The sequence below is a fragment of the Salmo trutta genome, chromosome 2 (assembly GCF_901001165.1).
Source record: "Salmo trutta chromosome 2, fSalTru1.1, whole genome shotgun sequence".
Lineage (NCBI taxonomy): Eukaryota > Metazoa > Chordata > Actinopteri > Salmoniformes > Salmonidae > Salmo > Salmo trutta.
Genome location: NC_042958.1, coordinates 27,895,821 through 27,910,899, shown reverse-complemented (window position 1 = coordinate 27,910,899; position 15,079 = coordinate 27,895,821). Strand labels below are relative to the sequence as shown.

Genomic DNA, 15,079 nt, shown 5'->3' with positions numbered 1-15,079 from the left:
ATATCACTTACACTTCTAGAGGCCTTAACGGTCCCGAACAGTCATTCTGATTCCCATGTAAAACAGCCTTTTGAGTGACCAAAATATCACCTATAATATTTTTAGGATAGAGATGCTTAACATTTTACAAAAATAAATGTTTCTCTCATGGAAAACTACAAGGAAGTTTGAAAAGACAGGTTGATTGGGCGGGGAGCATATATTCATGAGCTCACTTTGACTGATAGTTCTTTGTAACGCCTATGTCAAGCAACTTGGATGCAGTGAGCAGTGTTGCCATCAAATCATCTCAAGCAAATGCGGTGATACACAAAGCTCCTCAATCATTAAAATAGCATCAACAATGTAAATTTTTTTATACATCTCTCATTTGACGTCTTTTGTGATGCATTTCACAGCAGCACTGATGGATGTGTTGACATGACAACTGCGTCAGAGTTTTGAATGACCCTCCCCCCTTTTGTTCCATGCTGGCTCAAGCCCTAGCTAGCTAGTAACTAGCTAGCACCAGACACAGATAAAAGGGGAAACATATAAGTATCTTTGCCATAGATGAATAGTGTAAATGTTTAATTATATTTGCTGACAACCTACAGTCAAATTTTGGCACCAGTAGAGTGGGTATCTAGCTATATATACCACTGCCCTCCGCAAACATGCCTTCTCTGATGTTGGTTACAAGGCGGTACTTATTTAAATTAGGTAAGAGATGTCACCCTAACCCTTAATAACCATGCCTCCTGAATCCAAGTGTTTGACACGGGGTAGGGGACCATTAACTTTATGATCAAACTTTATCAATGTAGAAGCAACAGTCAATTTTCATACTTTGGTCATCATACATCGATCTGGTTTCATCCAAATATCATCTAATTTCATAAAAAGCATGACTGACTGTTCATGACCTTTTAACAAAGGTTTCCAAATGCAACTGCAGGGCAAAACAGACCAAAAGGACATGGCAAAATGTCAACCTTTTAACCTCTTGCGTATATCCTACCACTGGGGGCGCCACAGCGCATTTTGGAAAAAATTCGTTCCCATTTTCAACGGCCTACTAATCAAACTCAGAAGCTAGGACATGCATATACTTATTTTATATGGATAGAAAACACCCTAAAGTTTCTGAAACTGTTTGAATGGTGTCTGTGAGTATAACAGAACTCGTATGGCAGTCAAAACCCCGAGACCGATTGAACCAGGAAGTGGGATTCTGAATTGTGGACTCGACTTCACAGCCTTCCCTGTAATTCACAATGTGAAAAAATTATAATTGAGCACTTTCCTGTGCATCCACTAGATGTCCCCAGTCTTTACAAAGTGTTTTGAAGCTTCTGCTGTCAAAACTCAGTGCAGGAGACGATGTGGCAATTGGTCACAGTAGGAGGGCCATCAGCATTGTGACGTCGGCGGCCGTGTCTGCCCCCACCTTTGGAAACGTTTTGAAACACAATGAAATCGTCCCACTCGAATCTGATTGGCTCTCTTGTTGAAACAGGCCCTGAAGATTAATGTTATACAACGTTTGACATGTTTGAACGAACCTAACGAAGGGAAAATAGTCATTTTTCGTTAGCCAAGTGCCGCGCACGGATCAACATTTGGTTACAGCCTTAGGACTCGCTAACAACAGCAAGCTAATGGAACATAAAGGATGGACTTTTTCGACCGAAAATACATTTGTCGTGGACCTGCGATTCCTGGAAGTGCTTTGTGATGAAGACAACTAAAGGTGAGGGATTATTGGCAATATTATACAAGATCAGATGTGATGTGCGATTGTTCCAAGATGGCGACGAGCTAGGCTTTCTAGCTCATTTTCTGAGTATCGCATCCCCTTTTATCTCAAAGTGTGATTACCCTGTAAAGTTAATTTAAAATCTGTTATGACGGGTGTTTTCAAGAGATATTCATCTATAAATCTTAGATTGACAATATAAAAAAAAAAAAAGTTTTCGAATAGTAATTTATAAAATTGTAGCACTGTTTCCCGGGACGCATTTTATGAAAAAATAGTTAGTCAACGTCAGGTGCCGATGTAAAATGCTGTTTTTATATAGAAATATGACCTTTATTGAACAAAAGATTGCATGCTGTGTGTAACATGATATCCTAGGTGTGTCATCTGATGAAGTTTGTAAAAGGTTAGTGCTGCATTTAGCTGTTTTTTGGTTATATGTGATGCATGTGCCTGGTTGGAAAATTCATTTGATGCTACTTTTACCATGTACTCCTCTAACATAATCTAATATTGTGCTTTTCCTGTAAAACCTTTTTGAAATCGGACAACGAGGGTCGATTCAAGAGAGGTGTATCTATAAAACGATATGAGACAGTCCTATATTTGAAAAAAAAAAAAATATTGAATTTCGTTATGCTAATGTCGCTAGGAGTTTTTCGCTGGAAAATGATCCCGCTAACGGGATGAGAGTCTCAAGAGGTTTTTAAGGTAAATATTTTCATTTTTTTCCCTAAATTCACAAAAGGTTTACATTTCAAATACAATTTAGTTCAAATTCTAAATAATGAATAATTCAAACAATAAGCAATATATCAAATTTAAGGTAATCAAATCAAAACAAAACAAACAGCAACAACAACAGCAAAAAAAATCCAAAATAAATCAAAAATAATAACTGGTAACAATCATCAGTCCATCACTTACGTAGTCAGTAATGGTTGGTCTGGTGGAGTGGTTGAGATTGTGTTTGTGTCTTTGTTGGGAAAGGGGTGGAGTCTGGGCAGTCAGTTGCTGGATGGAGGTGGCAGTTGTGGTTGGTCGGTGCTGGTCTTGGGGCTGGGACCGGAAAAACCTGGGTTGGTGTTGGTATCAGGACTGGAAATCAGGTGGCTACCTGGGCTGAAAAACCAGGGGTTGTGCTGGGTCTGGTGCTGGGACTGGGAGAAACAGGAACCAGGAACTGGGGCTGGGGCTGGTGCTGGGTCGGAATCTGTGGAGGGGAGGAAGGACAACCTGAGGAGCAAGCAGACACATAAGGGAGCCCTAGACCCAGAGGTCAAGTGTGGCACTCTGTGGTTTGCTCGCTCCAGGTGAATGTTTGTTTTTTGGTCCCTTCTCCGTGCCTCTTCCTGTGTTTTGACTGGGTCTGTTGCTGGAAATGGGACTGGTGTTGCATCTGCAGAGTGGAGGAAGGACAATCAGAGGAGAGAACAGACACACCTGGAAGCACAAATCCCGGAAGTCAGTGATGATAGTCCCCTGTGGCTTGCTCACTCCGGGTGTAGGTCTAGAGCTTTTGTCCTTCCTCCGTGCCTCTTCAGGTGTGGTGATTAATGGTTCCTGGTTCTGGTCTGGTTCTGTGAGAGTTATAAATGTAGAGGGAGGAAGGGGGAAAGGGATGAAAAGAGAGCAGGGGGTTGGGGTTGGTGGAGGGCATGTCCATCGGCCTGAATTGGTGTTGGAGGAGGAGCGATGCAGCGGCAAAGCTGGACGCCGGATGCTTGAAGACAGAGGGAGCAAACAGGACCCAGACCCACCTGGCCACGGAGCACTCACAAACAGTTGGTGGGTGTGTTCAGTACGATTACTTCCGTGGGGGCAGTGGGGAGGCAACCATGAGCAGCCGTCTGAGGAAAGTCCTTCTGTTTGGAGTGTGTTGTCAGGGTCATGATGGGTTATTGGGGGGTCCAGGTCTGATAATTTCATTGCCGATTTGGATGAGGGCCTCAGCGGGTTGTTTGTGTTAGGTGGTTCTGGGAGGTGGTCTGGGTTGGTTTGTGGACTCAGGAGTCAGGTCAGGCCACAGTCAAGCCACTGTTACCTTTCCTTCGTCCCCAGTCCTTCAGGTATCGGGGTGGTCTGTGAACTAAAGGAACAGCACCAGCTGCGTTCAAGACACTGTTACTAGCACTGTCCCCAAGTCTGTCGAGAGAGAAAATAGGGTAGATAGAAGGACACAACCCTAGAAAATCCTCCCCATGCTTGGTGTGGTTAATGAAGAGAAACCAGAGTCTAATATATCGTTTAAGGTTTGAGACTTGCTGCCACTATAGAGACTTGCTGTGCCCATCTGTCCCCTATACATCTTACGTTATTGGGGCACTATAACCATATTGGAGTTAAATTGGTACAGCAGTCTCACTCACAATGTCAAAAATATAGCATCTTACAAAACACCTTAACATTTGTTAATGAGCCAGAAACAATACCACCATGCACCCACTAGTGCTCAAAGGGTTTTTGGTGCTCCATAAATACAGTACGGTAGTGTATTCTGTGGGGTAGAATTACAGTATCATTAGAAATACAGCAGTTATTTCCCCGGACACAACATTTTCCCACAATGCACCATAATTTACAGTATGCTGTAGTGAAACGTTTCAGAGTATTTTACTGTTAATAATTCAAAAACTTACTGTATAATTTACAGTTTTCCATACCAGTGCAGATATGTTGCTTCCATCATTACCTCTCCCCACTTAACAATAGAAATAACACATGCATGTCAAAAATCCAATAAAGGGTCTCCAAACAGTAAAATATGAACATAGGTATTCTTCTATTCAACTCCCCCTGTCCAGGAATCATCAGGACTGCATAGTCATACAATACATTAATTACATTGGTAACAAAATGTTCTCCGTTTGTCCAGGATCGCCTTATTACTGTACAGTAGTAACATTGGTATTCATACAGTACACTGCAAAAATAACTTTCTTAAATGTTTGTATCATGACTCAGGATATGATCAACATGGAGGCACATGGTTCGGTTCTCAGAATATTTATTATAACAAAGGGGCAGGCAAAAGGGCAGGTCGAGGGCAGGCAGAGGTCCGAAATCCAAGGCAGAGTCAAAAAGGGACAGACGAGAAAACAAGAACTAGAGAACTGGAGAAATGGGAAACACGCTGGTAAGACCTGACAAAACAAGGCGAACTGGCAACAGACAAACAGAAAACAGGAGACAAAGGGCTGTGAGACATGTTTAATCCTAGACATATTGAAAGTGGGATGTATATGGAGGGTGCAGGGCAACAGAAGACGAACAGCAGTGGGGCTAAGGATTTTAGAGATGGGGAAAGGGCTGATAAAGCAGGGGAAAAGTTTAAGGGACTCCACCCTGAGGGGCAGATCCTGAGTGGAGAGCCATACCCTCTGACCGAGACGATAGCGGGAGCCTGGGTCCAGTAGTGGTCCACCTGTTGCCGATACCTAGAGGTGGCCTTAAGAAGAGCGGATCGAGCTCTCTTCTAGGTACGCCGACAGCGTGGACGAACATCTGGTCCAAGGGTATGCTGACTTCTTCCTTTTGCTCAGGGAAGAGCGGGGGCTGGTAATCCAAGGAACACTCGAAGGGCGAGAGACCAGTGGCCGAGCAGGGAAGGGTGTTGCGGGCGTGCTCCACCAACACGAGTTGCTGGCTCCAGGTGGTGGCATTGGCAGAGACGAGGCAACGAAGAGTCATCCTGGGCAGTGGTGTAAAGTACTTAAGTAAAAATACTTTAACCTCTCTGGGGTATGTGGGATGCTAGCGCCCCACCTGCGGGACACACTCGCCAACAGCCAATGAAATAGCAGGGAGCCAAATTCAAAACAACAAAAATCTCATAATTCAAATTTCTCAAACATAAAACTATTATATCCCATTTTAAAGATAATCTTCTCGTTAATCCAACCACACTGTCTGATTTCAAAAAGGCTTTACGGCGAAAGCATAGCATTAGATTATGTTAAGACAGCACCTAGACTTGAAAAACCACACAGCCATTTTCCAAGCAAGGAGAGGCTTCACAAAAACCAGAAATACAGCTAAAATTAATCACTAACCTTTGATGATCTTCATCAGATGGCACTCATAAGACTTCATGTTACACAATACATGTATGTTTTGCTCGATAAAGTTCATATTTATATCCATAAACCTCATTTTACATTGGCGTGTAATGTTCAGAAATGTTTTGCCTCCAAAACTTCCAGTGAATGAGCAAATCAATTTACAGAAATACTCAAGAGAGGTTAATGCAACCGCTGAGTCAGATTTCAAAAAAGCTTTACGGCGAAAGCAAACTTTTCAATAATCTGAGTACAGCGCTCAGACATCAAAACAGATACCCGCCATTTTGGAGTCAACAAAAGTCAGAAATAGCATTATACATTTTCACTTACCTTTGATGATCTTCATCGGAATGCACTCCCAGGAATCTCAGTTCCACAAGAAATGTTTGTTTTGTTCGATAAAGTTCATCTTTATGTCCAAATACCTCAATTTTGTTCACGCGTTCAGTTGAGTAATCCAAATCCACTGTGCTCACGCAGTGAGTTCAGACGAAAAGTCAAAAAAGTTATATTACAGTTCGTAGAAACATGTCAAACGATGTATAGAATGAATCTTTAGGATGTTTTTATCATAAATCTTCCATAATATTCCAACCGGATGATTCCTTTGTCTTCAGAAATAAAAAGGAACACAGCTAACACTCACGTGACTGCGCGCGATTGACCTCATATCATTTTCTCAGTCATCTGATTCCAAGCGCTCTTATTCTCTCCCCATTCACAGTAGAAGCATGAAACAATGTTCTAAAGACTGTTGACATCTAGTGGAAGGCTTAGGAAGTGCGAAATGACCCCACAGACACTGTGTATTAGCTAGGCAATCACTTGAAAATCTACAAACCTCAGATTTCCACACTTCCTGGTTGGGTTTTTTCTCAAGTTTTTGCCTGTCATATGAGTGCTGTTATACACACAGACATCATTCAAAGTGTTTTCTATCCAAGTCTACTAATAATATGCATATCCTACCTTCTGGACCTGAGTAGCAGGCAGTTTACAACGGGCACGCTTTTCATCCGGACCCCAATGAATTTAAAGTACTACTTAAGTACTTTTACCTCATTACAATATTTAAGAAAACATTGTACTTTTTACTGCCTATATTTTCCTTGACACCCAAAAGTATTTGTTACATTTTGAATGCTTAGCAGGACAGAAAAATAGTCAAATTCACGCACTTATCAACCGATCATCCCTGATCATCACTACTGCCTCTGATCTGGCAGACTCACTAAACCGACATGCTTTGTTTGCGATTCGTAAAAAAAAAAAAAGCAATTTGAAATATTTTCATACTTTTGCTAAAGTAGAATTTTACCTCTGGAGCCATGAAAATCCCAAAACCACAGGAAATTGAGGAGATTCAATTAGCAGAAACTGTATGGACTCACTGTGATTCCCGATACTCGCAGGTTAATGAGAACCGTACTGTGAGTGACCCTGCCAATTGAGCATCCATCCAATGCTCTGGTGTCCATGGGAATAGAGAGGGGTTGTGTGGAGATACCCAGCTCAGATACCAGGGTAGCATCCATGAAGCTCTCATTAGCCCCAGAGCCTATGAGCACCGGGAGAGATTTTGACCGGTCACCCCACAGCAGGATAGCATGGAGAGGAGTACGAGTAATAAGAGTTTGGAGACCTCCAGTATGGCCCACCAGCGTACTCATACCTACTGATGAGCCTGGTCTTTTACTGGACAGGTGGACATATAATGTCCTAGATTACCAAAATTCAGGCAACTGTTGGAGAAAAGCCTGTGAAAATGTTCATTATGAGACAATCTAGCCCTCTGGCTCAGGAGGAGACGAGTCGCCAGTCCCCGATGATTCCCGAGGGAAAATGGGTGACTTCAGATTCTCTCGGAAATGCCGGCGTTGGGGACTTCCGGGATTCTTCGGAGGCGAGGGAGAAACCATGGACGAGCGAGTGTGGCCGAGAACAGACCTCCTCTCCCTCCAGCATTCCTGTTGGTGCCCATCGATCCTTAAGGTCAAGGCTATGAGGGAGTCGAAGTCCATGGGTAACTCCCGAGCTGTGAGCTCGTTTTTAATTTCCTCTGATTAACCATTAAGGAAGGTGTGGAACAGGGACTCCGGGTTCCAGGCCAATGTGCGAAAGCCGACATCATAGTCTGCCCCACTACGGAAGTCTTGATGAAGTTGAAGAAGCTTCTGAGCCGCCTCCCTACAGGACACCAGAGAATTGAACACCTTCCTTAAGTCCGCTATGAAATCCTCCAGACGAAGGCAAGTGGTGGCAATCACCCTTCCAGACATCAGTATTATGAGATACGCTATCTTCGAACAATCTGAAGGAAATGAAGAGGACTGCAGCTCAAAGATGAGGTAGCACTGGGAGAGAAACGTCCGGGAGGTCCCAGGATCCCCAACATAGCACTCCGGAGGAGGTAAATGCGATTCTCGGGAAGCCGGGGTAGACTGGGGAAAATCACCGCTGGTGGCGGGGTTACAGAGCGTCCGGGAGGTTTTCATTGTGGCTTGCTGCCCAATAGATGGTCCGCGGAATTGCTCCAGTAATGAGTTAAACCCTTGTCATGACATTCCTCAAAGCTGTCATCAAGGCAAAGGGTAGCTACTTTGAATAACCTCAAATATATAATATATTGTGATTTGTATAACACGTTTTTGGTTACTACATGATTGCATATGTGTTATTTCATAATTTTGATGTCTTCACCATTATTCAATAGTAAAAATAAAGACAAACCTGGAATGAGTAGCTGTGTCCAAACTTTTGACACTTACTGTATATATTTATATATATATATTTCTTACATCATTAGCCCAGAACAGTTTTTGTGTTTTTACATACAGCCAGAAATAACTTTTGGATATCAGAATGTCGGTAACTCACCAGCATTACACCAGGCTGACGGGCCACCCCCAGGTGGCGAAGGTAGGAAACAACACCTCTACTTTGCTTATCCTCAACACATGGGCCCCACAAGGATGCATGCTCAGCCCCCTCCTGTTCACCCATGACAGTGTGGCCACTCACGCCTCCAACTCAATCATCAAGTTTGGAGACTGATTACCAACAATGACGAGACAGCCTACAGAGAGGAGGTGAGGGCCCTGTTAGAGTGGTGCCAGGAAAATAACGTCAACAAAACAAAGGAACTGATCGTGGACTTCAGGAAACAGCATAGGGAGCACGCCCCTATCCACATTGACAGGACCGCAGTGGAGAAGGTGGAAAGCTTCAAGTTCCTCGACATACACATCACTGATGATCGGAAATGGTCCACCCACACAGACAGTGTGGTGAAGAATGTGCAACAGCGCCTCTTCATCCTCAGGAGACTGAAGAAATGTGTCTTGACCCCTTGACCCCTCTCTTGCCAGAGAGTGGTGCGGTCTGCCCAACGCATCACCGGGGGCAAACTACCTGTCCTCGGGACACCTACAGCACCCAATGTCACAGGAAGGCCAAAAAGATCATCAAAGACATCAACCACCCGAGCCACGGCCTGTTCATCCCGCTATCATCCAAAAGGCAATGTCAGTACAGGTGCATTAAAAGCTGGGACCGAGAGACTGAAAAACAGCTTCTATCCCGAGGCCATAACTAGCCGGCTTCCACCCGGTTACGTAACCCTGCACCTTAGAGGCTGCTGCCCTATATACATAGACTTGGAATCACTGGCCACTTTAATAATGTCATGTCCTGACCAGTAAAGGGGTCTTTTGTCATTGTAGTATGGTCAGGGCGTGGCAGGGGGTGTTTGTTTTGTGTGTTTTGGGGTTTTTGGTCTAGGGGATTTTGGTTCTAGTTTTCATTTTCTATGTTTCGTTTTCCAGGTTTGGCCTAGTGTAGTTTCCAATCAGAGGCAGGTGTCTTTCGTTGTCTCTGATTGGAAGCCATACTTAGGCAGCCTGTTTTCCTTTGGGTTTTGTGTGTGGTTGTTTTCCGTTTTGTGTAAGTACCTGACGGAACTGTCGGTTGTCGGTTTTGTTATTTTCTGTAAAAGTGTTATCTCATTAAAATTAAAGAAGATGAGCACTACCCGCTGCGCCTTGGTCTGTCCTTTACGACGCCCCTGACAAATAATGGAACACTAGTCACTTTAATAATGTTTACATACTGCTTCATTCATTTTATATGTATATACTGTATTCTACTGTATTTTAGTCATTGCCACTCCGACATTGATAGTCCTAATATTTAAAAATGTCTTAGATCCATTATTTTACTATTAGATTTGTCTGTATTGTTGTGAATTGTTAGATACTACTGCACTGTTGGACCTAGGAACACAAGCATTTCCCTACACCCGCAACAACATCTACTAAATATGTGTATGTGGTCAATAAAATATGATTTGTATACGGCATAAGGAAATCTAATATGTCAATGGCAAGTGAGGCCTGCTACTACATTCTCCATCTTTCTCTCCCACTCTCACAAGCACACGTGTGTGTGTACACACATATCACAGAAATCAACGCACACCCACGTGTGTCTGTGGTGTGTTTGTACACATGTAGTACTAAACAGTTCAAAATCAACAACCAGATGAATCATACATTTGGCATATTTGAGCTTAGAACAAGTCAAATAACAATGCTATATGACATTAACCTACTTAATTCTGAAATGTATTTCAAAATACATATGTTCAAATCATTTTAATGATTTTTAATTTTTTTTCAAAATCCCAACTTTGATTGACACAGAAAGTATGATAGATAATAACAATCTTAAAATGTCAATGTGGCCTGTCTAGAGACTTGTACTCTGATGGCACCAAATTTCATTCACACCAAAACCGAATTTGTTCAATGGCGCATTTTGATATTGCACTAAATACAGTGCCTTCGGAAAGTATTCATACCCTTTGACTTTTTCCACGCCATGTTAGGTTACAGCCTTCTTCTAAAATAGATTAATTCATTTTTTTCCCTCATCAATAAACACACAATACCCCATAATGACAAAGTAAAAACAGGTTTTTAGAATTGTTTCTAATTTATTAAACATAAAAAACTGAAGTATCACATTACATAAGTATTCAGACCTTGAATTTTGTTGAAGCACCTTTGGCAGCAATTACAGCCTCGGGTCTTCTTGGGTATGGCGTTAAAAGCCTGTATTTGGGGAGTTTCATTCTTCTCTGCAGATCCCCTCAAGCTCTGTCAGGTTGGATGGGGATCGTTGTTGCACAGCCACCACCATGCTTCACCGTAGGGATGATGCCAGGTTTCCTTCAGACATGATGCTTGGCATTAAGGCCAAAGAGTTCAATCTTGGTTTCATCATACCAAAGAATCTTGTTTCTCATGGTCTGAGAGTCTTTAGGTGCCATTTGGCAAACTCTAAGCGGGCTGTCATGTGCATTTTACTGAGGAGTGGCTTCCGTCTGGCCAATCTACCATAAAAGCCTGATTGGTGGAGTGCTGCTGAGGTGGTTGTCCTTCTGGAAAGTTTTCCGATCTCCACAGAGGTACTTTGGAGCTCTGTCAGAGTGACCATCGGGTTCTGACTTCCCTGGCCAAGGCCCTTCTCCTCCGATTGCTCCGTTTGGCCGGGCGGCCAGCTCTAGGAAGAATCTTGGTGGTTCCAAACTTCTTCCATTTAAGAATGATGGAGGCCACTGTGTTCTTGGGGACCTTCAATGCTGCAGATATTTTTTGGTACTCTTCTCCAGATCTGTGTCTCAACACAATCCTGTCTAGGAGCTCTACAGACAATTTCTTCGACATCATGGCTTGGTTTTTGCTCTGACATGCACTGTCAACTGTAGGGCTTTATGTAGGCAGGTGTGTGACTTTCCAAATCATGTCCAATCAATTGAATTTACCACAGGTGGACTCCAATCAAGTTTTAGAAACATCAAGGACGATCAATGGAAACAGGATGGACCTGAGCTCAATTTCGAGTCTCATAGCAAAGGGTCTAAATACTCATGTAAGGTATTTCCTTTTTTTTTTTGCTTTGTCATTATGGGTATTGTGTGTAGATTGCTGAGGACGTTTCATTGAATACATTTTAGAAGGCTGTAACTTAAGAAAATGTGGAAAAAGTCTTAGGGTCTGAATACTTTCTGAAGGCACTGTATAGTACAAGGATGTGAATGGGTTAAGGTAGTCTCATATCGAAGTCTTCCCAACCCTGGCAGTCATTCTGAATACAGGTTGCGGGTGAATACAAATTCAAAATGATGGAAATCCCCATTCTGGCTGGATTCCAATAGAAATTACACATCACTTTGCAAGCCAGCATAATGTGACCTGCAGGCCTGATGAGGCCTGTAAACTATGAGTTTCAGCTCACTGTATTAGGGTAAAACTAGACCCTCAATAGAAGGCCTTATGAAATATGTAAAAAAATATATTGTAATTTAGTACACACTCTTATCTAGAACAAATGACAGTAGTGAGTGCATACATTTTCATACTTGTCCCCCGTGGGAATCAAACCCACAACGCTGGTGTTGGAAACTCAATGCTCTACCAACTCAACCACACAGGTCTTGCATTTTCTGAAATAATTACATTTTAATGACAACACATTCACCTAGGCTCAAAGAATACAACAACCATGTCTCCATCACCAGGAAACACAGTCATGGGTAGTACTGCTAACTCAAACATTTATTTGAATGGGTTAAAACCCTACAGCAAGGTTTGGGATTTGTGTGTGGTTATTCAAAGGACCATCCCATTTATGGTTCTTCAGAGACCCTAAAATGGTTCCCCTATGGAATCGTTCTCAAGAACCTTATTTGTTTCCAACTTGCACCTTTATTTTTAAGAGTGTAGTAACATTGGTACTCTTCTATTATTTATATTCTTCTCCCCCTGTCCAGGAGTCATCAGGACTGCCTTAGCCAACATGGACCGGGAGGCGAGGGAACACTATGCTGTAGTCATTCAAGCCAAAGACATGGCAGGATCGGTTGGAGGACTCTCTGGATCCACCACCATCAACATCACCCTCACAGATGTCAACGACAACCCACCCAAGTTCCCGCAAAGTGAGTACTGTATGGACACCAGGGTTGCCTTCAGCAGGCAAACGTTGTGGAGCGTTCAGAGAGAAAGAACAAAGATGACTCTCTGACATGTGGAATAAGGAATTACGTCAGTTTTAGTCGTGGAATTTATATCAGCAACGTTTCACACCATTTAGCTGAACGTTGCCCAGTTACTCCATATCACTTGGAACGTGATTTTAAAAATGGCTTAACAGTATCTAAGAAATTGACTGTCTATTTCTGCTAAATACTAATTCCTTTGTTTAATAAAACAGCAGTGCTTCTCAGATATGTCACGTGACTGGCACAATGTCAATTTGAGAGTATTTTTAGCAGGCCAATTACAAATGGAGATTTCTCATATATCTAGGTTAAAGAATCAAAATACACTCCTCCTCACTCAAATGGATTGAGCTTAATTACAGAAAAACTAAACAGCTTTAATTGACTGTCAGGAGCTCAATCTTTAATAATTAACAGATGTTCAACATACATTAGTTAGATGAGAATATCATTGAGTAAAACCTTACCAATTGTGAATCCTGATTTTATATATTTTTGTATCTATCCTAGGTAAAAATAATCATATATTGATATGGCATTTGATCTCAAAATCTCTCTCATCAAATGCCATGCTGGCTGAATAAATATTTAAGAACACTGAACATCAATACTGTAAAATTATAGTTAAAATTATAGTTCAATAATCACATCTCTTTTAGAGTTCAAGTAAATTCTATTCAAGTGCCCTCAGACACATTGTAGCTCTAACTGTTGATTCAAGCAATCTGACTTGATATCAAAAGGCATTTAGTAACAATTCCATTCTGTGAAGTCAATTCAGGGTGACACAGGTAAAATACATCATCATTTGGAAAATCAGCCCAAAATATTGCACCAACGAGTGATGCTAAGCTGTTTCTTATCCTTTGTCCCAAATGCCTCCCTATTCCCTATTTAGTACAGTCTAAGTAATATGGTGCCTTTTGAGATGCAAACATTGTCTGTATTGTTATGTTCATGATCCACAGAAAATTACCAGTTGTACGTCCCTGAGTCAGCCCAGGTGGGCAAGCCAGTAGGGAAGATTAAAGCCAATGATGAGGACCTTGGCGTAAACGCAGCGATCAAGTACAGCATCATCAACTCAGAAGGAGCAGCCATGTTCTCCATCGCCACAGACAGAGACACCAGAGAGGGAATCATCAGCCTCAAGAAGGTACACAGAGTGAATGAAAAATTAATTAATTCATTAAAGAATAAATGAATGAATTAACAATGACAGGCACTGTAGGGAAGGAATAATCAATCTCAAGAAGGTACATGACAGAGTAAATGAATGAATCAATGAATGAATGAAACAGTGACAGGGACACCAGGGAGGGAATAATCAACTTCATGAAGGTACATGACAAAGTTGTGCTTAAGGCACTCTTTTTCAGAAGTGTGTACTTGCACACTCCCCGTCATGGATTTAAAAGAATACGATTGTTGTAAGCATTGGTTGGAGAGAGTTTCCACCATTGTAAAAATCCATGTGACATATTTTGCAAATGTACACTTTAGGAAAACAATGATATTGCTCTCTATTCCTGTGTAATAACACTGTTATTATTTTAGTAAAAACATTGTATTAAATCAGGTGTTCCCAATCTGAAAATTGTCGTGACCCCAACCATGTGAAAACAATGATGTAATTAATAGCCAATGTTAACTTTTTTATTTGGGGCTATAACAGTCAATTAAAAAACATGAACAGTATTTCTGATTGTTTTCTCAACTCACCATAATGTACTTTTAATGTTGGGCTATGACAGTCAATTTGCAAATTAGTCTGACATAATGTACAGTATCTAGTCTCACCACCACTAATGAGATCGGTGTGCTTGATGCATGTTGCGTCAGAACTTCTCAAAGTCAGGGGCCGTGGTCGAAAGTACGCACAAAATTTGAATGCATTCGATCAGCTGTTCGATTTCGCTTACCGGCATGTCAACTGAGCCAAGATCACAGTCAAACGAGTTGGGAAGTAGGTCCCAAACTGCTCCTCTGAGTGTTGGAGGTGAGAAGTCATCAGTTGTGTTGGACACTTAATGATGCTGTTTTCTGTCAATAAACATGCAGAGCCGTGGGAAGGGGGCATGGTTCGCTTTTGAAAGACTCTATCCAATAATTATTATTTCCTCTGAATCCACTGATTCGGTCACTCATCTGTAGAATGTTTTTGTATTTTCCCTGCATGATTTGGTTCAGTTTGCCAAATATGTCTGTTACATAGGC

General features: G+C 42.0%; 1 protein-coding gene across 1 annotated transcript in view; it reads left to right on the top strand.

The window, feature by feature from the left end:
* The window catches only part of LOC115154008 (cadherin-18-like), a 242,751-nt gene that overhangs the window by 158,434 nt on the left and 69,238 nt on the right, over positions 1-15,079 (top strand). The window contains exons 5-6 of the mRNA XM_029699766.1: positions 12,632-12,799; positions 13,831-14,018. Of these exons, the coding sequence (XP_029555626.1) occupies positions 12,632-12,799; positions 13,831-14,018 (356 nt within the window). The remainder of the gene's footprint in view (positions 1-12,631; positions 12,800-13,830; positions 14,019-15,079) is intronic.